General features: G+C 37.9%; 1 protein-coding gene across 2 annotated transcripts; it reads left to right on the top strand.

The window, feature by feature from the left end:
* The first annotated feature begins 59 nt into the window (after positions 1 to 59).
* LOC142545662 (uncharacterized) lies at positions 60 to 24,258 on the top strand. Of its 2 annotated transcripts, none has more exons than XM_075652994.1 (11): positions 60 to 354; positions 694 to 738; positions 1,156 to 1,197; positions 1,392 to 1,511; positions 8,442 to 8,587; positions 8,653 to 8,800; positions 8,895 to 8,978; positions 9,939 to 10,054; positions 10,185 to 10,243; positions 10,444 to 10,546; positions 23,825 to 24,258. In XM_075652994.1, the coding sequence occupies exons 1-11, from the start codon at positions 258 to 260 to the stop codon at positions 24,050 to 24,052; spliced, it is 1,188 nt and encodes a 395-aa protein (XP_075509109.1). In that variant the 5' UTR covers positions 60 to 257; the 3' UTR covers positions 24,053 to 24,258. The 2 variants fall into 2 exon arrangements, with proteins under 2 accessions (XP_075509109.1, XP_075509102.1); XM_075652987.1 differs by having other exon boundaries at positions 61 to 354; positions 694 to 744.

Genomic DNA, 24,258 nt, shown 5'->3' with positions numbered 1-24,258 from the left:
TTTAAAAATTAGTAAAATACACAAACCAAACCGTATTATATTTAATTAATTAATTATTCCCAAAAAGGATCAATCCTAAAACCCATCCAGCAAAAACCCTCAACGACCGATCACTCCACCGGCCGACCATTTCCCTGCCTTCTTACACTATATCCATCGCTTGGAACATCAAAATTCAGATTTTCGTGTGGAATTATCCGTCTTATAATCAATTTTATATCGTTTAATTATTTTTATTCGATCTCTTTTCCAGAGAAATGAATTCACCGTCTCCAGTCCACGATGAAGATCAGGGAGAAGAGGTTTTTATTGATGAAAGCGATATCATCAACGAGTATGATGTTGATGAAGAAGGTATGCTGTGAAAATTTCCTGTCGCGATTGACTTTTTACCAACTGATGGCTGTTCTAATATTTTCATGTTCTGACGAAATTTTTAGGTATGGGTGTTAAAAATTCCTTTGGTTTTAAATTATTTTTTTAAAAAAGGTTTATTTTTTAAGTGGGTGAATAATTTTCATATACAAACTGTGGATGTTGAATAGACATTTTTTTAAATTATCATATGTTGCCTTTTCTTTGAGGGCATCTTTTTTTTTTTTAGTACAGTATCACCTGTTCATCATGCCATCATGTGATTGTTCCTAAATTTGTACGTTATTTTGTGTGTAATTTGATTTCTTGCGATTTCAGAACTTCCAGATGCCGATGATGGAGGAGGCTCTGATGGAGAAGAAGGTTCTGGTGTGTAACTTTGGTTGCTAATGTTTACCTTGATTTGTTCGCAAAATGCATGCAAGATTTTAGTTATCTGTTAACGTGAACTTGTTTTTTAATTTATTGAGTGAATGAATGAGAACATTAGGTGGAATTAGAATTAGAAATATTGAAGAACTGTGTCTTTCCTACTTACGATGTCAATTCAATGATAATCAGTTTCAAACACTCGAAATTATAAAAAAACTGTAGAAATTTCTAGTGGGACTATAAAATCATTTGGTAAAACCACTTAACTTTAAATATTTCTGGTAAATAATGTGAAGGCACGAGACCACTCTTTGTTACAGTTATAGAGGTTTTTTCATAAATGAGTTTATATCTCAAAAATATTTCTATTATTTTGTACCTTACCCGTTTGTGAAATTCTGGTTGCAGATATTGTTGATGATTCAATACACATATTTACTGGCCATACAGGTGCACCATGCCTTTTCCTGTTTACCAATTATGTTCCATATTTCTTTTATTAGTTCTACATATTTACTTGTCATGCAGATGCATTTTGTTTTCTCGTTTTGAATACCATTTCGGTTAATGAAGCCAATGCAATATGTTAGTTTCTTTGTATTAATACTTCTAAGAAAGCTTAAATGATTGTTCTCTTGCTCTAGGTGAATTATACGTCGTTGCATGCAGTCCAACAGATCCTACATTGGTTGCAACTGGTGGCGGTGATGATAAAGGATTTTTCTGGAAAATCAATCAAGGAGACTGGACTTCCGCATTAGAAGGTAAGAAATCGAGAGTTTCTGAAATGAAGAAAGTAAAATAATGTTATGCCTCAGAACAGTAATATGCAATTATAATATAGAAGGAAGATCAATCACAAAGAAACGTAATATGTATTAAACTGAAATATGTGACCCAGAGTATAATTGCTCTGTACAATCTCTCCCTTGCAGAATGGCAGTAACTGACTCAACAAGAAATATAACTGAATGCCTTCTCTATGCGGTCCCTTTCATATTTTATTTCCTCCCTTCACCTGTTTTCCCCTTCCCCTTCCTAACATACACGTTTATAATCTTGGGCTTGGGCCTTTCATTCTGAATCTGGAATGACTGGACCCAATGGGTCTGGGTTCATAACACGTCTTGCCTCTTCAAAATCGCCTTGTCCTAAAGGTGAAAATCCGGAAACTGGGCTGCAAAATCTTCCGTGTTGTCCCAAGTAGCATCTTCCTTTGTTCTTTTCCAACACACAAGCAACTGTTTACGTGGATTCCCTTTTATCTGTTTAATGCGCCCTGCCAAAATGAAATCTGGTTCAAAAGTAAAAATAAATCAGCATCCAATTCACTAGGCAATTTTGTCTCAGCATAGTTTTGCACGCTGCTCATTTCAAACATGATACATGAAATACTGGGTGCACCATAGACCTCTCGGGCAACTGTACCCTATAAGTAATCTTCCCCACTTTCTTTAAAACTTTGAAAGATCCATAGTACTTGGCTGCAAGATTCTGAAATACCCTTGTACAAACTGAGTTTTGGGGTGTGGCCGCAACTTTAAATACACCATATCCCCCCTATTGGAAATGAACCTCGTTGCGACTTTTGTTAGCATACTTAATCATCTGCAGTTGAGCCCGCTCAAGATTTACTCGAGTTCGCTCAAAAGTTCATCTCTATCCAACAAGGTTTGCGAGACCACTGACACCACTGTTTCCCCAGATTAAGGTAGGCGGTTTTTTGCCAATACACCACCTCAAAAGGTGACATCCCCCCAGAAGTTTGATAGAAGGTGTTGTAACCAGTACTCGGCCCAATGTAGCCACTGGGCCCAATTTTTAGGTTGCTTATAACAGAAACAACGGAAATATGTCTCGACACACTTGTTCAAGGCTTCACTTTGGCCATCCGTTTCAGGTGGTGTGCTGCACTCATTTTTAGTCGGGTACCCTGCAGCCTAAAAAGTTCAGACCAGCAAAAACTCATAAACACATTATCTCTATCATTTATGATCTTCTTAGGAATTCCATGCAATTTAACCACATTTCTTGTAAAGGTTTCAGCCACTGAACTGGCTGTGTAAGGGTGTTTAAGTAGAAGGAAGTGCCCATATTTGGACAATATATCGATCACCGCTAAGATAACATCACAACCTTTCGACTTTGGCAGCCAGGTAATAAACTCCATAGCCAAATGTTCCCAAACTGCTGCTGGAATAGCAAATGGCTGCAGCAATCCCGCTGGTGCGGCAGCTTCGTACTTTTGTTTTTGACACGCTACACACTCAGCCACAAACTTAAACACATCTCTCTACATTCCCGCTTGCAAGCCTTTTATATGTCCTAAGAGCTCCCGAGTGTCCCCTCGCTGGAGTAGCATGAAATTCAATCAACTTTGAGATCCATGGCGATGCCCGAGGAACTACCAACCTTCCTTTATACAGAAAACACCCATTGACTAAAGAGTAACGATTGATCTTGCCATAAGTCATATCCAGTTTTTGTCTGACTTTTCGCAGCTCTGGATCATTATACACAGCCTCACTGATTTCGTCTATTTCCATCCACTCAGCTTTTGTTAATGCATTCAATCCTCCAGTTTTCTCCCTTTGTGATAACGTATTAGCCGTCCCCTTATCTGTCCCCGCCTTGTGTTTTATCTCAAATTCATAACCAAGTAATTTGCCAACCAATGTTGCTGGTCCGGAGTGGATATTCATTGTTGCAACAAATTCCTTAAGGGCTTGTGGTCAGTTATCACCAGAAACTTACGTCCCAAAAGGTAATGTCGCCAATGTTGGACTGCTAACACCACTGCCATTAACTCCCTTACATAAGTAGACTTGGCTAACGCTCGGTCGGCCAGTTCCTTACTATAATAAGCAATAGGCCTACCATCTTGGGATAACACTGCCCTAAGCCCACCCCTGATGCGTCACATTCTACCACAAATTCTTTGCCGAAGTCGGGCATTTCCAGAACTAGTGCAGTGCTAACTGCTAAGAGCTCGCTTTAACACCTCAAACGCCTCTTGGGCCTAAACATTCCAAGCAAAATTATTATTCTTCAGTTGTTCTGTTAAAGGAGGGCTATCTTGCCAAAGTCCTTAATAAATTCTCTATAACACCCTATCAACCCAAGGAACCCCCTCAACCCTTTTGTGTTTTGTGGCTGCGGCCAATGGACCACACTTTCAAATTTTATTGGATCTACTTCCACACCCTGAGCTGTAATAATATGTACCAAATATTCAACCTGGCCCAATCCAAACTGGCAGTTTTTCTTATTCAAGAGCAGCCTGTTAATCTGCAATATTTCCAACACCATTTCCACATGCATCACATGTTCCTCCCAAACCTTACCATAAATCAGAATATCGTAAAAGAACTTGAACAAATTTCCAAAAATAAAGGCGAAATACCCCATTCATTGTCGCTTGAAAAGTGGCAGGGACGTTTTAGCCCAAAAGGCATGACCAAGAACTGGCAGTGACCTTCATGCGTCCTGAACGTTGTTTTATGTATTTCATTGGCTTGGACTCGAATTTGGTGATATCCCGATTTAAAATCCAACTTGGTAAAATGTGTAGCCTCCTGCAACTCATCAAATAACTCGTTGACCACCGGAAATTGGATACTTATCTAAAACTGTAACGTCATTCAACGCTCGTACTCTACACAAAAAGCCAACTACCATATTTCTTTTTAACTAGTATAACAAGGCTTGAGTATGGGCTATTGTTGGCCTGTATCACATCGGATTTGAGCATTTCTTGTACGATACGTTCAATCTCATCTTTCTGATGGTTGGCGTAGCGATATGGCCTTACCGACACCAGGCCACATCCTTCTCTGATAATTATAGCATGATCTTGTCTCCTACTTGGGAGTAATTAACGAGGTTCTGGAAATATTCCCTCGTATTTGACAAGAATTCTTTTCATTGCCTCATCATGGTTCATTTTTATTACTTTTGACTTCTCTTCACTGTTATTCCACTTCAACAAAATAGCCCCACGAAATTCCACCTTACTCGCTTTAGCAATTGACTTGAGAGATACCGTTGACTTGCTAAGGGATGGATCCCTCGGTAAGATCACAGTTCGGCTCATTCCAACTAAATTTCATATGCATTTTTGCCCAATTCATTAATATGTCTCCCTAAGTACGAAGCCAATCAACCGCTAAAATGAGATCAATTCCGCCTAGCTCCAACAAATAACCCTCAATCTGAATTTGACATTGGCCCAAATCCACCTTCAACTCCTTGCACACTCCTGACACGATATGTGACACCCATCCCCAAGACTTACCCCAAAACACACACTCTCATCAATCATCTGTCCTAACTCGACTGACAAGCTTTTCGACACAAAATTGTGGCTTGCACCACTATCAACCATCGCCACTACCTCATGACTAGCCACCCTCGCCCCCACCTTCAAGGTTTGCGGTTGATTAATGCCACTAACAAGATACTCCGGCAGCTCTAGGGTGTCATATTCGGTTGCCACCAACTCTTTGGCTATGTTTACCGCCTACTTTATTTCATCATCCACTTTCACCGGTTCTCACTCGCCTCCTTCTTCGTCCTCCGTTAAAATTGTGATTTGAGACTTTCGTTGGCGCATCGGATGATATGGTTCCCCGCATTCAAAGCATAATCCCTTCTCCCGCCTGTGGTAAAAGTCTCGGTGAGAGACAATTCTAATATCTCGATTCTTTTTATTTGGAACCCTAGCCACTTCACCGCTCCTGTCTCCCCCATCACCTTCGTCTGGGTTAACTCCGACCTTCCACCGTAGGATATCAGTGTAAATGGTTTACAAATCGCTTGCTCCCCTGGACTCACTTCTTTTCGCACTAACATTTGATTGTAGGTAAATTTTGCTATGACCCAACCCCCACATTTGTGACGACTTTCTATTTAAAATTTAATTCCAACCTTGCTTTGTTTATACCCCGTTCCATCACCTTCCCATGCAACTCTATATCCAATCCCCACGCTAACATCATCGCTTGATCGTTCGGAGGCTATGTACGATCATCTTCTGGCGTATTTCTTCCCTCAATCCACTCATAAAATAAACCCAACACTAATCCTGCTGAAAATCTCCAATGTGCAACCAACATCTCAAAGTGTTCGATGTAGGCATCAATCGATTGCTTCAACGAAGCCATCAACTCAAATGGATTTGCATCTTACCCACTGTATCGCTTAATTAGCTCCTCAGCAAATGTATCCCAATTCATTTAAGAGACCTCACCTTCATCCATCGAAACCAATGTACAACGTACACGTATGTGATCATTTTTATTTTTTTATAAGAAACAATATTATATTGATTAATAGAAGTAGTTACAGAAAGCGAACCAGAGGTCCACATTAAACGAAATGAGATCCATAGTCAAAATAGAGTAACATAATACTGGACCCCAATTCCCACACAAACTGAGATCAAGAACGATTTGAACTCTACAATTCTCGAGCTCCAGCATGAAACCCTGAATTTAATCTTATCCTAGCACTCATCAATTGAATCTCTTGATCTTCAAAGATCTTCCTATTCATCTCCATCCACACGGACCTGCTCAAACAGTGAACCACCAAATTCCCAAAAATTCTGCCCCTCCTTCCCAAATCCCTGTCCGAGATCCGCATTGAATAAATCTGGAGTTGATCTTGGAGATACCCAAATCAAGCCGAACTCTGCCAAAGCTTTAAACCAAAGACTACGTGAAAAAAGACAATGGATGTTTAAATGGTCCTGAGTCTACACCTCTTGCCGACATAATCCACACCAATTTGGACAAATAGAACAACTGAATTTTTTTTTGCAATATCGCAATGGTAATTTTCCAAGCACTGCAATCCCGAGAATACTTGCACCTTGGATTGAATAGGCGCTTTCCAAATTGTTTGATAAAGAGAAAAAGAAGTATAACTAGATTACTATAATTTGAAAAAATGACTCGAAGAAAGATTTCACTTTAAACTTCCTTGAAAAATCCCAAACTCTTTACACCTCGATCAATCTGACTTCCTCAAAAGTCTCGATCAAAGAACCTAACTCAATTGGCTCCTTATCCTTGAGATCCCGTCGAAAATAAAAATTCTAAGAGAGAGTAGAAGGGTTGGACGAAGAATTGAATTGTGCAAAATAAGAAATATGATGATCATGGATTGTTGAAATCTGAAATGAAAGACGGGTAAAGATCCTGAAAGAGGAATTCCGCCACCATCTATCTTCACAAAACCTAATCTCATGTCCTCTCTTGACCACCACTTTCACCGACGGAAGAAAAACCAGTTAGATTCTGGATGTAAACTTCCCTGGACTTCTGAAGGTGACACTTCTTGCAATACCCGTGTCCGATCAGTTATTCTGTGTCCCCTATTTAATGACCACAATCTTTTTTTCCATAACAAATCTCATACAGTAGAAAATCTCAACCAACATTTCCCTAGTAAAGCTTTGTTTCTCATACAATTATTACCAATACACAAACCCCATAGCTCATTTGGTCTACAAACTTGATCCCAAGCCACCCCGTGACCGTGGTGATCCCCATCTGCTCCATCCCACAAAAAATCTCTCATAATCCCCATGTGTTAATTACAACTGCTCCATTTTGACCCTTGATCAACTGCTCCATCAACTTTTTCAAGTCTAATAAGTTCTCCACATACTATCGTTTCCTATAAAAAAAAAAAAAGTTCTCCAAGACTTATCTATCTTGTCCAGTCTGCCTTGCACGTGCACCATGTTTTCCTGCAACCACTAACAGATTTTTTCCGTGATATCCATCTTAGTTTCTGATCGTGTGTTGGTCATCGTATTCCGCCGTTCCTCGGATCTGGTAGGTCGGACCAAGTTTATGCCACAAAACAATAATATGCAATTAAAATATAGAAGGAAGATCAATCCTGAAGAAACGCAATATTGTGTTAAACTGAAATATGAAACCCATAGTATAATTGTTCTGAATAAGCTCACTCTCCCTAGCAGAATGGTAGCAACTCCTCTCATATTTTATATCCTCCCCTCACGTGTTTTTCCCTTCCCCTTCCTAACATACACGTCTATAATCTTGGACTTGGGCCTTTCGTTGTCATTAGTAATTGGGCCCACTGAACTAGATTGACTGAACCCAATGCGTCTGGGTTCATAACAAAGTATTCTTCATCATTTCTTGGTTCATGTTATCTTTCTAAAGTTGTTTGGGGTGTCAAACAATCTAACAAATGACTTCTTTTGAATTTCAAGGATTTGCAGTTTATCACTAAAAAATCCTTTGTTTGCAATTTGGAGTCTGATGAAGGCTTATGATAAACAGAACATTGAATGGAAAAACATGAGTAAGATTACCGTTTCTTGTAATATGAATGCAACAACTTCATTAGTGAAGAAGTTATAAAACTTAGAATCGAGAATGTAAACATCCTCTGTAGCATCAATCTTACTACATCTTTTAGCTCAACCCATCAATGCTAGCATGTTGACGATAAAAGAATAGAGTTCTAGTTTTAGTTCACAAGATGTGTTTTTCTCTAAAAAAATTCACGTATAGTAAGAAACTAAATTTGACGCCTTTCCTTCTCAACTTTTTTTGCTGTACATATGAGTTCATCGGTTATCATGACACCTATCAGTTGATGCCATCGTAATTACTTCTCTTTGATTTTTGAGATTCCCAAACGTCCTTGTGCAGGTCACCAGGATTCTGTATCTAGTTTGGCTTTCAGTGTGGATGGACATTTGCTTGCATCTGGAGGCTTGGATGGAGTTGTCAAAATATGGGACACAGCTAGCGGAGACTTAAAATGCACACTTGAAGGTCCTACAGGGAACATTGAGGTGATACTAATACTTATGCTTGTGAATTATATCCTGGTTTCTGTTGTCTAAACTGGAAATTGCAGTGGGTCAGGTGGCATCCAAAAGGACATCTGATCTTAGCTGGTTCTGATGATTCTTCTGTCTGGATGTGGAATGCTGACAAAGCTGCTTATCTGAACATTTTTACCGGTCATGGGAGTAGTGTAACCTGCGGTGATTTTACTCCTGATGGTACTGATCTTTAGAGGAAATTTTGAGTGTTTTCTTTTGGTGATTATTATTCTTGCAGAATCATTATTTATAACCGACTCTTAACTTTCTGAAGGTAAAATAATATGTAGCGGTTCTGACGATGCAACTATGAGAATATGGAACCCTAAAACAGGTGAAATCATCCATGTCGTCAGAGGTATGACGTGGAGTTTTTCTGTGCATATATTTCTATTATTATGTTTTATGCTGGTTACACATTGATTGAGCTTCATGCATGTTATAGTCACGATTTTATTCTTCCTTGATGTGTAATATTGCAAAAGGATCTGTGCATCACATTGAAATCATTTTGTTTTAGCTTGAAGCAAAATCTTAGTTTGCTTGGATTGATCAGTGAGGATGAGGTTTTTCAACTTGACATAGGTTTTTCAACTTGACATAACTCATTCTTGAATATTCCAAAAGTACTATACATAAGAATTCTGATTATAATGGCACTCTATTTCTGCTGTAGTCTCTCTCTTGTACAAATAATGTATCATAGAGCACTGAAACTAACATTGAAGTGTCAATTGCCAAAAAAAATTTGTTTATGCAAAGCCATGTCAAAATTAATCACTGCAGTTTTTTGTCTTTTTACTAGTAAAAATAAGAGAGGTGGCTTTTACGCACATGCGACTGATTTTTATGTTAAAGCAGCTACCAAACGACCTTTTGTGAGTTCCAACTTTTATCACATCATACCTTTTGTTCGTAAATGCTAAAAGAAATATAATGGAGAATAAAATTAAGCTGGTAGAGGACGATGCATAATTTTGCTTCAATAATGATGCTAACTCACAATGAGCACCGTGGCTAGAGGATTTGAGAAGAATGGGTGATCCCACACCTACATTGGGAGAATTTAGATTTCCTTATATTTCGAGCTTGCCTGCCACTCTACGTACTTCTCACTCTATCCGGCTAAACTTTGTGCTCCAACAATGATGATTAGTATTAGAAATTACAGCTAATCACATCCCTGCAATACAAAAGTCTAAATGTCATGCTCCTCTATCATTGCATTGCGTTGTTATGTTTATTAGTTTTGTCCTTGGATGTGTTTTGGCCTCAGTATTTGTTGGTAATACTGATTAATGTATATTGTATTGTGAAGGTCATCCTTATCACACTGAAGGACTCACATGCTTGACGATCAACTCTGACTCTAGTCTTGTCCTCACGGGTTCAACCGATGGTTCAGTTCATCTTGTCAACATATCAACTGGGAAGGTGATTTTGCTTTGTTTTGTTTCATTTCAATTTTCAATGCTACCATTATGCTATGGAGTTGTTCCAGTGCTAACAATTGGCAGTTTTTGGCTTATTTTATTGATTGATCTTGCAATTTCCAAATCATCAGGTGGTAAGTTCTTTAAGTGCTCATTCTGAATCAATCGAGTGTGCGGCATTCGAAGTGAGGTGTGATTTGCTATTTTGTCCTCTTCATCCTGTATAATTAGAAGAAATAGAAATAGATACTTATATCTAACTTAATTAAACTGTACTGGGCATTTGTGAATTTTGTTATGTGATGTTTTGTGTGGCAGAATGTATATGTTTTAAATTTCTTTCACCAGAAATGATTCCTTAAAAACTTTTTGGCATAAATTTACTTGAAGCTCTCGGGGAGCTTATTCAATGGTTGCGACAGGAGGCATGGATAGAAAGCTTGTGATCTGGGATCTACGACATTCATCACCTAGGTGCACATGTGAGCATGAGGTTTGTTGAATTCCTTTCTTTTCATGAGATTTTCTTAATTATTTTTAGTTGGTTGTGGGAGAGAGAAACATCAACATTGGAGGATGGAGGATGTAGTTTGGGCTTAAAATCCAAATAGCTTAAGAAGTTTCAATTCTTAAAGGCCATAGTTGTCAAAAGTGCAAGCTTCTATGCACTTTTTGCGCCACTGAGAGAAAATAACTTTTTTTAAAAAAAAAACTGACTGAGAAGAATGTCATTTCTCTTCTGTTTATTAAACAAAAAGAGCAGAGGAAACCCTAACATCACATTACCTTTATGGCGCGTCGCCTCTGCGCTTTGGCCTCGCATTTTAATATTTGATATTTGGAAAATGAAGATGATTTCAGTTATGGATATCTCAAGTTTGTATTTTTAAAAAAATTGTTTTTATTTATTTATATTATGTTGGAAATTTAGACTTAATGAATTGAAATTAAGCAAAGATGACAAATAAAACTCGAAATGTAAGCACAGGAGGAAAAACCCGCGCTCCAAAAGTTACCTGAGAACTTTCAAAGCATCAGGAGAGGCGCTGGGGTGTCCCAAGAGCTGCCTGGAAATTCCAAGCAGTAGAGAGTGCCCCAACCCGCGCTCCAAAAGTTACCTGAGAACTTCCCAAGCATCAGGAGAGGCGCTGGGGTGTCCCAAGAGCTGCCTGGATATTCCAGGCAGTAGAGAGGGCGTTGGGGCACCCAAAAGGAGGTGCCTCAGCGCTGGTGGAGGCGCTCGGAAAGTGGCGCCTAGGCGTCTGCAATGCTGTTTTGTGAACTATTGTGGACTTTCTACGATTTTTTCTGCTACCATTTCATCCAAATGATGTCTTTTGGTGTTGTCTTAAGATCTTTGAATCAAGAGACACCTCATATATTGAAACATTTCCCTACAAAAAAACAACATTAAAATAGGATATCAAATATCATTTTTTAATATTATATTCATATTTTGACATTCATATTTTGCATTCATATCGAGCGTCTTCTTCTTCCTTCAAACAAAGAATTTATATCATTTATGCTTGTGGAATTGTATGATAAATTGTGTTATTTTCATAAGTTAAAGTTATTGTATTTTGGGAAAAGATTGTCGGTTTCCGTCAACACCAAGAGTGAGACAATATATTCTTAATGAAATAATATTCAACACTAGCCTCAAATTTACTGTTCTTCTTCATTGTCATCTTCAAATCTTCTTCAAATTCCATACCAACAATCTTCGGAAGATTTTTTGAAAATTTTGAAGATGACTTCCTCATCAACAAGTAATACTTTATTGGCACAAGGAGAAACATCGGAAAAGTTCAATGGTTTGCACTTCAAAAGATGACAACAAAAACGTTGTTCTATCTAAGAACTCTGAGACTGGAAAGGTTTCTGAAAGAAGATCATCCCCCATACCCAAAGGTGAAGTTGATCCTCGCAGGAGAGGGCTGCAGTGGATGCATGGAATCAAAGTGACTTCCTATGCAAAAACTACATTCTAAATGGATCTGCATTATACAATGTATATTATCAAGTCAGAACCACAAAAGATCTACGGAACTTGCTTGTAAAGAAGTACAAGGCGGAAGATGCAGACCTTAAAAAAATTCATAGTTAGAGGTTATTGGATTTCAAAATGGTAGACTCCAAATCCGTGGTGAGTCAAGTGCAAGAAATACAAGTGCTATTGCACGAGATTCAGGCGAAATGGATGAATCTAAGCGTGTTATTTCAAGTTGCTGCTTTGATCGAGAAATTCTTTCTTTTGTGGAAAGATTTCAAAAATTACTTGAAGCACAAGAGGAAGGAAATGAGACTCAAGATTTGATTGTGAGACTGATGATCGAAGAAAAAAACTGTGATACGGAGGTCAAAACAAATAAGATAGCTACAAAAGTAAACGTTTTGGAATCCAACAATAAAGACAAGAAAATAAAAATCATCGGTGAAGAACAACAAAAGATTCTGAAAATTTTCAAAGGAAATACTACAACTGCGGGAAACCGAACCACATGGCAAAATGCTTCAAACGCCTAAAGAAAGATAATGAACAAGCAAACATGATTCAACAAAGGTCGGTACTTTTTGATTTTTCTGAACTTGATTTAACTGCAATTGTTTTTACAACAAACATGGTGGACAACCCAAATGAATGGTGGGTTGATACGGGTGCTACCCGACACATATGCTCCGACAAAGAGATGTTCTCCACATTTAAGTGACTCTTGTTGATGTGCTTCATGTTCCTGAAATAAGGAAGAATTTGGTGTCTTGGTTGTCGTTGGTGAAACATGGGTTTAGGCTTGTATTGAGTTTAACAAATTTGTATTGACAAAGAATGATCATCTTGTTGGGAAGACGTATCTTGATGAGAGTCTCTTCAATTTAAATGTAACAACGGTTCATGGCGAAATTGATAATAAAATTAACAATTTTATTTCGTTGCTTGATTGTTTTGATTTATGACATGTTCGTTTAGAGCATGTGACATTTATTGAATTTAGATTTATTGACTAATTATAATATTGATCAAGTACATAAATGCAAGATACGTGTTAAAAAAAAAATGACCAAAACGTCTTTACATTCTATTGAAAGATGTACAACTCTTCTAAAGCTAATTCACACTGATATTGGTGATTTTGCACAAAGAGCAGGGAATAAGTATTGTGGGGACACGGACGCTAATCATGTTCTTAATCATCATTTGGACTAATTAATCAATTATAAAACAAGGTCTAAATTTTTTTTTTTAAATGCGGAACGTGGTGAAATAAAACGTATATACATCTCAGTATAAAAGTACAAGTCCTGTACCACATACATTTATTCAACTAAGGTTTAACAGCTAATATCATGTGTCTAACCCTATCTCTAATCCAAGTCCGGAGCCTCCACTCTAATCACAATCTCTTCATCTTCTCAACCCTGAACCTGTCCCACCTGTTGTCATGCACACATACAAAACAAGACAACAGCCGGATAACTCCGGTGAGAATAAATCCCAGTATAAACAATGTAAACATGCAATCATATAAAAACGTATACAAAAGCATATAACAAATATCATTCACATGCAGCCAATCAACAAACATGTATGATATCAAAACTATAAATCAACTAGTCATCACAGACTCGACTCAAACAACGCGTCGTCTCAGACTCGACTCAACTCTAACCTAGGGATCCCAATGTCTGGATATTGATAATTATATCGAATCTCAGTCGATAGGAATGAATCAACCCTAAACGGCATCGATATAATTCATATATCCAGTGTCTGGGCGAAACAGCCGCAGAATTGACGAATCAGTCAAGAATTAAGCGAATCAACCAATAACTAGACGAATCAGCCAGTGATTAAGCGAATCAGCCAAAATTTAGACGAATCAGTCGATAACTAGACGAATCAGCCAATAACCAGACGAATCAGCCGGTGACTAGGCGAATCAGCCAATGACTAAACAATCAGTAGTCAATACATGCAGTGGCTATAAATCAATAGACTACAAACATCAATCTCATCAATTACAAATATCAATGCAATAAACTAAGTATGTGATTTAGGGAAACTCGAGTCAAACTTCACTCGAGTTGTGCAATCCCAACTCAACATTAATTTATACCTTTCTTTCTGATACTCTGACTCTGTCGAAGTCTCGAACTCAAAGCCTGTCAATACTCAGTCTGACAATAACAATATCGAGGGTACGGTATCAATACACCACTCAAACAACACTGGATATAATCAGAATTCAATCAAATTCTGTTTCAACAATATAACGTCATAGTCTCAATATATCCAGTAATATCGTCTCAGTCAGATATCAATTCTAACATCTCATAATCGGTAATAATTCAATTCTGATATCAAATCGATTCCAAAACAACCCCGAAAATCATAACAATTCCATATGGTATTTATTCTTCAGTCCGGTTTCGATTATACGATGTCTAACATGACAAGAACATCATATAAGAATCATATCAGATTCTGACACTACCATAATTTCAAATCATATCAAAATGTAGCAAAACTTACGTCCAGTTGTAGCCTACGTCGATAGGAACACAGTACTGAAGTCGGATTCAAAATCAGATAGACGGATTGCTCACAAAAGGCGTAAGGATTTTCTACAACCTTACTAAAAATTTTCTCGATTCCTTCGTTTCCTTTTCCTCTCTTCTGAAGAAATATGCATGTTTATATATATATATATATATATACCACGCATGCAGCAAGGCAAGTGGCTTACTACCTCGAGTAACACGTTTGGCACATATGCGCGAGACCTTAAGTCTCGGCGCGTGTCTTCCCAACTGCTGGCGCATATGCGCGACAATCGCGCATATGCGCCCAACTCTCTGGACTCGGCATTCCTGAATACACCTGCTCGCGCATATGCGTGTCATGTCTCGCGCATATGCGCGAGACTTACTGTCTCGGCAATCACCCCAAATACTTGCCTCGCGCATATGCGCGCCCCTTCTCGCGCATATGCGCGAGGTGTTCTGTCCTCGCGAAGGATCTTTCGCTTGTACAGGCTCGCGTATATGCGCGACTCACTTCGCGCATATGCGCGAGATCCTCTGCCCACGTCGCGCATATGCGCGCATCTGTGCCGCGCATATGCGCGAGGGCTACTGTTCCTTGCACATTTTCATGCATTATCTCGTCTTTCCCGGTCCGATCCTTTCCGTCTAAAATCATATCAATTATCCCCAAATCATTTCAGATTAATAGGATAAAATTCTCGGGCCTTACAAGTATCATGTACAAAGTACTGTTATGTATATCTTTTGAGAAGTAAAGATAAAACACTTGAAGCGATCAAAAAATACAAAACTGCAGTTGAAAATCAACTGGTAAGCTTATAAAAAGTATTTGCAGTGATAGATGAGAAGAATATGGGTCACCATTTGATGAGTTTTGTCGTCTTTGGGTATTATATATCAAATTGCTCCATACTTGCATCAATCAAAAGGGATTGCCGAAAAGAAAAATCTAACTGCGAAATAAATGATGAACATCATGTTGATAAGTTTGGGCTTACCTCAAAACTTGTGGGAGGAAGCTATGTTATCGGCTTACCACATATTAAACAAGATTCCTCACAAGAAAATGATAAAACGTTATATAAATTGTGGAAATGTCATAAACCTTCCTACAACTACCTGAAAGTGTGAGAGTGTTTGGCTAAGTTTGAAATATCAAAGCCAAAACAAGTTAAAATTGAACCAAAGACGGTCAACTGCTTATTTATTGGATATGCACATAGTAGAAGTGCGTATAAATTTAGTGCACAAATTTGCAAATTCTGATATGAATGAAGGCATAAAAGTTGAGTAAGAATTCTGTGTTCATTGGATATGCACATAGTAAAAGTGCGTATAGATTAAGTGAACAAATTTGCAAATTCTGAAATGAATGAAGGCATAAAAATTGAGTAAGAATTCTGTGTTATTTGAAAATATATTTCATTGTAAAGAAAGAAATGGAGAAAGTTAACGAAAAATAGCTTTAGAAATGGTGAGTGAATGTTCTGCACAACAAGAGGAACCTATACGAAGTAAAAAAGCTAGAACCTGAAGTTATTTGGTCCAGATTTAGGACCAAAAACTTTACAAGACGCATTGTTTAGTCCTTAAGCGCCATATTGGAAAGAAGCCATCAATACTGAAATGGATTTCACTATACAAAATGACATTTGGGAGTTGGTGGATCTTCCACCAGGTACCAAATCGTTGGATGCAAATGGGTCCTCAAAGAAATTATAAAGTTGATGGAATAGTCGAAACATACAATACTAGATTGTTGGCTAAATGATATAGACGAACCGGGGAGGACAGAGATTTTAACGAGAACAATGCTATTGACTCTCAAGAAGATACTGATTACAGCGACATGGATACTCATATTTCCGCAAGCTCGGACGAGACGACACACACAAGCTTGGGATTGGAGGACTTAGGTACTCTCTTTGTTTCACCTTCGGATAAGGTACTCAGAAAAAATCTTCATTCACTTAATCACTCTTCCATTCCATCTTTATCTTTTCCTAAACTTTTCGATCATCAAAAATCTGGGGAGGGGAGGGTTTCTCATCTTGGGGGTGATACAGTGTTTGGTGATAAGTCGGGTAAGTCTGGGATCAAGATTCACGAACAAAATTCGGATTGTGAAGGGAAGAGGATATCATCTGATTATGATAGTGGTAACGGATGTATGGAGATGATGGGAGTACATACGGTTGAATTGGGGGATGTGTTGAAAAAGAAAGAACAGAGTGCAAGGGGTGATAAGGTGTTTTTATGAAGATCATTTCTTGGAATATTAGAGGAGGAGGAACATCATCCAGGAGGGGTTTCATTCACGAAATGCTACGGAAGGAGAAACCTGACTTAGTACTTCTACAAGAAACAAAAAAGGAAGTGGTCGACAGAAGCTTTATAGCCTCAGTGTGGAAATCAAGGTTTGTTGAATGGGTTTTTTTACCATCTATCGGTAGATCAGGGGGCATATTGGTCATGTGGGATCCAAGAGTGGTGTCCATCAAGGAGAATATGATTGGGGAATTTACCGTTTCTGTTCGTATTGAAAATGTCAACGAACAAGACAGCTGGTGGTTTACTGCAGTTTATGGGCCTTGCACAGCTAGATTGCGAAATAAGTTTTGGGATGAATTGGCTGGTTTGAGAGTCTTGTGTGGGGATAGGTGGTGTTTAGGCGAGGATTTTAATGTTGTTAGGAACTTGTCTGAGAAAATAAATAGTCATTCAAACACAACAAGTATGGCTTGTTTTGATAAGTTGATACAAGAATTGGAATTGTACGATCCACCATTACTTAATGCGAAATTTACATGGTCAAATTTAAGAACAACCCCAATCTGTAGCAGATTAGACATATTTTTGTTTTTGGGAGGATGGGTGGAGTTATTTCCGCATCACAGGCAATCGGTGTTGCCTCGCATTACATCAGACCATTTCCCAATCGTGTTGGACACACAGAAATGTAAATGGGGGCCTTGTCCTTTCAGATTTGAGAACATGTGGCTGCAACATAAAAATTTTAAGAATATATTTTCAGGTTGGTGGAATAGATCACAACTTCAAGGGTGGGAGGGTTGTAAATTCATGAAAAAATTGAGGTTCATTAAGAATGACATTAAATTATGGAATGAGGAAGAGTTTGGGAAGGTTGAGACGAGGGAGGCATAATTAAAAAACAGAATTGTAAGATTGGACGAAATGGAAAGTGAAGGGAGGGAAAATGCAGCAGGGGCGGCTGAAAAAAAAGAAATAAAATGTGAGTTGGAAGAGTTGATGTGTAGACGACAAAGAATGTTATTTCAAAAAGCGAAAACAAAATGGTTCAAAGAAGGAGATCAAAATACAAAATTCTTCCACTCTTTACTTAATCACAGAAAAAGCAAGGCAATGATTATTAAACTGGAAATTGATGATGGTTCGGTGGTAGATGATGAGGATCAAATTGTTAAAACAATTGTTGATTACTTCCAGCAATTGTACAGTAAACGAGATGGGAGGAGCTTTGGGATTGAAGGAGTGGATTGGAGACCTATTGGTGATGACATGAGGTTTGAGCTTGTGAAACCGTTCTTGGAAGAAGAAGTTAAGAAGGCTGTGTTCAAGTGTGATAGATGCAAAGCGCCAGGGCCCGATGGTTACACTATGGCACTTTATCAGGATTGTTGGGATATTGTCAAAGGTGATTTGATGAATGTTTTGGTGGAATTTTACGAAGGGGGAGTCATAAATGGTTTGACTAATGAATCGTATATTTGTTTGATCCCAAAGAAAAATGATTCATTAAAGGTAAAAGATTTTAGACCCATTAGTCTCATCACGAGTTTATATAAGATTATTGCAAAAGTGTTGGCTACAAGAATGAAAAAGGTTTTGTCTCATACATTATCGGAATCTCAAAATGCATTTATTGAGGCGAGACAAATTTTGGATTGTTGCTTGATTGCGAATGAATTGGTGGAGGAAGGAAAAAAATCGAATAAAAATGGTTGGGTATTGAAAATTGACTTTGAGAAAGCATATGACAATGTCGACTGGAATTTTTTGGATTTCGTATTACGAAAAAAAGGTTTTGGGGATAGGTGGAGAGGTTGGATGAGAGGTTGTGTATCTAATGTATCGTTTTCCATCATGATCAACGGGAGACCGAGAGGGAAATTTAATGCATATAGGGGGATTAGACAGGGAGATCCTTTATCACCTTTTCTTTTCAATATGGTAGTGGATGTGTTGGGAAGTTTGATCGATAAAGCAAAAGAGACATTTAATCAGTGGGCTTGAGGTGGGACGAGAAAAGGTGGAAGTCTCACATATACAGTTTGCGGATGATACCTTGTTTTTTGTTAAAACTGAGGAACACATTAGTGTTTTGGTGCAAGTGGTCAAGCTATTTTGTGACATGTCAGGTTTAAGGATCAATTGGGATAAGAGTGCTTTATTGGGTTTAAATCAAGATGAAGCACTTGAGGTCGACGTAGCACACAAGATTGGTTGTCGTAGGGAACAATGGCCGATAAAATACTTGGGAGTTCCTCTAGGGGGCAATCCACTTAAAGCATCTTTTTGGGAACCTATTACGGTTAAAATAACCAGAAAATTGGCAACTTGGAAAAAGGCTTTCTTGTCCAAGGGAGGGAGATTAACATTAATCGCTGCAGTACTAAATGCTTTGCCAATTTATTTCTTGTCTCTTTTCAAAGTACCAAAAGGAGTGGCAACGGGGTGGGAGAAAACAATGCGTGATTTTTTGTGGGATGGACATGAGGGCGAAACACACTGTCATATGTTGGATGGAAAAAGGTTTGTAGACCGAAAGAACGTGGTGGGTTAGGTGTAGGGAACATTTGTTTGAGAAATATTGCTTTATTGGGAAAATGGTGGTGGAGGTTTAGTGTTGAAAATGACACGTTGTGGAGAAGAATAATTAGGAGTAAGTATGGACTACAAGAAAACGGTTGGGATGCGGGGTTGGCGAAAAATGTCACGTTCAGATGTCCGTGGAAATTCATCTCTAGATCTTACCCGATTTATCACCGACTTTTGCGATTAGAGGTTCAAGGGGGGACTAAAATCAGATTTTGGGAGGACATTTGGTGGGGGGAATCATCTTTCCGGGACATGTTTCCTTCATTATATCTCATATCACGGGGTTGTAACTTACCTATATCTTATTTTGTCTCTTTTCATAACTCGTCAATTGCTCTATCATGGAATCTACATTTTCGTAGATCACTTCGAGATGATGAGATCAATCAATTGTCTTCTAGGTATTTTGGACAGGGTAATAATGGTGGAAGGGGTTGATGATTTCCGGGTATGGGAGGGGGATCCGTCGGGGAAGTTTTCAGTCAAATCTATGTTCAAATCTTTCTTCATCGTTAATAATTCTGCACTACAATTCAGTTTCTTCGATATCATTTGGAAGACACCTATTCCAACAAAAATTCAAATCTTCTCTTGGACGGCAATTCTAGGCAAATTACCAACATCGGAGGTGATTCAAAAAAATGGCCTACTTGTGCTCTTTCTCCAAACTGGTGTGTGTTGTGTCGTAAGGATGCGGAAACACAAGATCATTTGTTTGTTCATTGCAAATTCAGTAGTGCACTGTGGGGTAGGGCTTTGGAAGAACTGAGACTGGTTTGGGTTACTCCGAAAACATCAAAGGACTTGTTTGCTACGAACCTTGGACAGTTGCTTGGCAAAAAAGGAAAAATCTTTTGGAGAGTGGTGATACACGGAATATGTTGGGCAATATGGCTAGAGAGAAATAGAAGAATCTTTCAAGAGACCGAAGGAACAGAAGAAGATTGTTGGGAGAAAATCAAGATCAACATAGCAAACTGGATTCGATCAGACAAAGAATTCGAGGGCTATTCGATTTCTGACTTATTTCGAGATTGGTCTTACATCTATTGTTAGACGTTTTAGTTTCTTTTCATTAGTAGTGGACTTCTAGTCCACTTCCTGTAATGGACATTAAAAAAAAAAATATAGACAAACCGAAGGTATTTGACTTTTTCGGCACATATGCACTAGTCTAAATAATAATATCCAATTGTGTCCCCATGCAATTGTAGCATTGCATAACCTTGAGATACACCAAGTGGATGTCAATGCAACATTCTTGAATTGTGAATTGGAATAAGAGACTTATATAGATCAACCCGAAAGATACCCATGAAAGGGAAGTGTATCGACATTAGGCTAAGCGTCAAAGCAATGACATGATAAATTTGACAAAACTATGTTGTAAAATTGATTTAAGATTAACCAGTGTGATAAATGTGTTTACATTAGGGACAAACGAGATTCCTATGTAATAATATTATTTCTATGTCGATGATATGCTCATAATGGGAAGTAATCAAGACATAATAAATGTTATAAAGAAAATGTTAACAAAACATTTTGATATGAAGGATTTGGGCATCTCAAATGTCATACTTGAGATTAAAATATCTAGAAATTAATAGGCAATCGTTCTATCTCAATTTCATTATGTTGAATCTGCCTTGAAGAAGTTTAATGCATATGATTGTTAGTCAGTAAAGACGCCTATGTACGTGAGTGTCCATTGAGTAATAATCATGGAGAACTAATTTCCCAATTAGAATACTCTAGAATTATTGGAAGCCTTATGTACATCACGAACTATACTCGACCGGACATCTCTTGTGCGATAAGTAAGTTGAGTCGATTCACGAGTAATCCAAATGAGATTCATTAGAAGGCTTTGACAAGAGTACTTAAATATCTAAGATACACATTAAAATATGGATTGCGCTATCATAAATTTCTCGCGGTGCTAGATTAATAAAATGTTGCAATTTAAATGATAAACATATAAGATACGCGTTAGAGTATGTTTTTAACATTGGTGGTGGCGCAATCTCCTGAAGGTCATCTGAATAAACTTGCATTGCTAGATCCACTGTAATATGAATTCATAGCACTTGATAAAGCTGTAGAAGAAACAAGATGACTTCACAATTTCTGGAGGATATTTCTTGTCGGTCGCAACCCGTGTATGCAATTATGATACATTGTGACAGTCAATCGACAATTTCAAAAGAATATAATAGTATGTATAATGATAAGTCTAGACATATTCGTCGAACACATAATACCATGCGACAGTGGATCTCAAATGGAGTTATCACAATTGATTATGTCAAATCAAAGGATAACTTGACGGATATGCTTACGAAAACGTTGAATATAGATCAAGTGTATAGTTTGTTAAAAGGAATGAACTTAAAATCTACAAAATAAAGTTTTTATAACAATATCCCAACCATGTTGATTGAAGATTCCAAGATATTAGTTCAATGAGACAATTAAATTATGAGAACTTTAGCAGACAATTAAATTATAAGAACTTGAGCTAACACTCGGGAATCATTAATTTTTTATTCCTAGGACGAAAAGTGTTGTAGTATCCCAATGTAATGAGGTTAATTAATGTACTTTTAATGGTTTGTTTCCTTGGAAAAACCGGAGTATGGTAGGATACTCTTAAAAGAATATCACATATGTAAGTGTGAGGACCGGTCGCCTCAACGAAACACGTGTAAATCCAAGAGGTGTTCCATGGCCAAAACGGACTCAATCGAAAAACAAAAAAGAATGAGAGGGAAGTTATCATGTAGGTACCGTTTTCTAGTTTTACACAAACTGCCGAGAAGATCGAAACATCATGTTCACTTCGTGATGTAATAAATCTAATAATATTCTACTAAGCAAGGTTCAAAGCGAAAAACTACATTTCTTGATTCACTAGCTTTCAAACTCTCTTTCGACATCACGTGCATTCATTCGTTAATTTCAATAATGTGGGGTATTGTTGAAAATCTAGGCATAGTGTATGAAAATTAAACAAAAAAAGACAAGAAAAATTTGAAATTGATGTATGGGAGGAAATACCCGCTCTCCAAAAGCTGTCTGGGAACTTCCCAAGCAGCAGGAGAGGCGTTGGGGCGCCAGCGCTAGTGCATCTGTTTGGGCATTTGCGTAGGCATGCAGGAGATGCTTAAGCGCTCAGAAAGTGGCGCCTAATGTTGTTTCGCGAACTAGTGTGAACTTTCTACTAGTTTTCGCTACCATTTCATCCAATTTGTGTCTTTTGATGTTGCCTAAAGATCTTTTGAACCAAGAGCCAACTCATATGTGAAACATATCCCACAGAAAAACAATATTAAAATAGAAGATCAAATAAATTTTTTTAATATTCTATTCAGATTTTGACATTCATATTCTGCATTCATGTTGAACGTCTTCTTCTTTCAAACAAAGGTAGTTGATATCATTTTTGGCTGTGAAACTTGTGATAAATTGTGCTATTTTCCCAAGTGAGAGTTACATCTTGGGAGAAAATCGTCGGTTTTCGTCAGCACCAAGAGCGGGGAAAAATCTTTTAAGAAAATAGTATTCAACACTATCTTCAACTTTATTGATATTCTTTATTGTCATCTTCGAATCTTCTTCAAATTCCATACAACATTTTAGAATATTTTGTTTATTGCTCTTTATTTCTGTAAAACATGCGCTTCGCTTTGCGCTTAAAGTCGTAGGACACTTGAGCGATTTAATGCACCTCATGCTTATAAATACTATGACATTACTAGCGATGACAGTACTCCAAAATCCACAACATTACTGACGCCTTACCATGTGAGTTTGAATCATTATTCATTAGCCTATTTTTTAAGTGAGAAGATTCATTTTCTCATAAGTCAAGTAATTTCGAGGAGTTGGACTTGTGAGCGTACAAAAGTCGGGGTGTTGATGGGAGGCAATTAAGAATTACGAAGTGAATTCGAATTCTCTCTCAAATAAGGTGGTCAATTTGGTTGTTTCGGGTTCCTCGGGTGATTTTTTTTCAGAATCGTGTAGCATGTAGTTGCAGGTTGGCTTCTCAGGTTGATACTCTCAAAGAGAAGAAAGTCTCGGTAAAAAGTCCTTTTCTTGGTGGTGATGCTTTTACTAAATGAATGTTTAAGTGGGTGGATTTTCGGTATTGTTTATATTTGGAGTGGGTTTTTTTTGAGATGGCTTCGAGCAGTGAAATTTAGTCCATCCAGTCTTGATCCCATCTATCTTTAACAAGCTATATATTTACTTGCATATCAATATCACCGCCTATATGTTTGGACCATATCATCGCACTGGTACTTAGGTTCTTCTTTGGGTGGTCGTTACAAGTGCTTGTCTTCGTCCTGTTTGGCAGGATGGGGTCACTTGCTTGCTTTGGCCAGCTGGTTCTAGATATATTGCCACAGGCTGTGTCGATGGGAAAGTACGGATATGGGATAGTCTCTTAGGAGATTGTGCAAAAATATTCTGCGGACATGCAGGTCCGATTCAGTCGATTGACGCATCTTCTAATGGAGAATTCTTGGTATCTGTTTCAGTCGATGGAACTGCTAGAGTGTTTGAGATTGCTGAATTCAGATAGACATCCGAATCAGGTTGGCGAAAGTTGATTTTTGGACAAAAATTTCTTGTGCTTTTATTCGACGCTCACCAAATATATTGACCTTTAGGTGATAATATATGTATTTTAGTTTATGCTTCATTGTGATTTGAATTCTCTCCATATTACAAAATAAATACTGTCTGACAAACTCCTTCATGCTGTGTTTAAATCGTGTCATTTGGATA

The sequence above is a fragment of the Primulina tabacum genome, chromosome 1 (genome assembly GCF_025594145.1).
Source record: "Primulina tabacum isolate GXHZ01 chromosome 1, ASM2559414v2, whole genome shotgun sequence".
NCBI lineage: Eukaryota > Viridiplantae > Streptophyta > Magnoliopsida > Lamiales > Gesneriaceae > Primulina > Primulina tabacum.
The sequence above is the reverse complement of the archived record's forward strand: the minus strand, read 5'-3'. Positions and strand labels throughout refer to the sequence as shown.

Coding starts and splice junctions, on each gene's coding strand:
- LOC142545662 (XM_075652987.1), top strand. CDS start 258: ATGAATTCACCGTCTCCAGTCCACGATGAAGATCAGGGAGAAGAGGTT. Junction 355..693: donor GTATGATGTTGATGAAGAAG/GTATGCTGTGAA, acceptor TTGCGATTTCAG/AACTTCCAGATGCCGATGAT. Junction 10,547..23,824: donor GGTGCACATGTGAGCATGAG/GTTTGTTGAATT, acceptor CCTGTTTGGCAG/GATGGGGTCACTTGCTTGCT.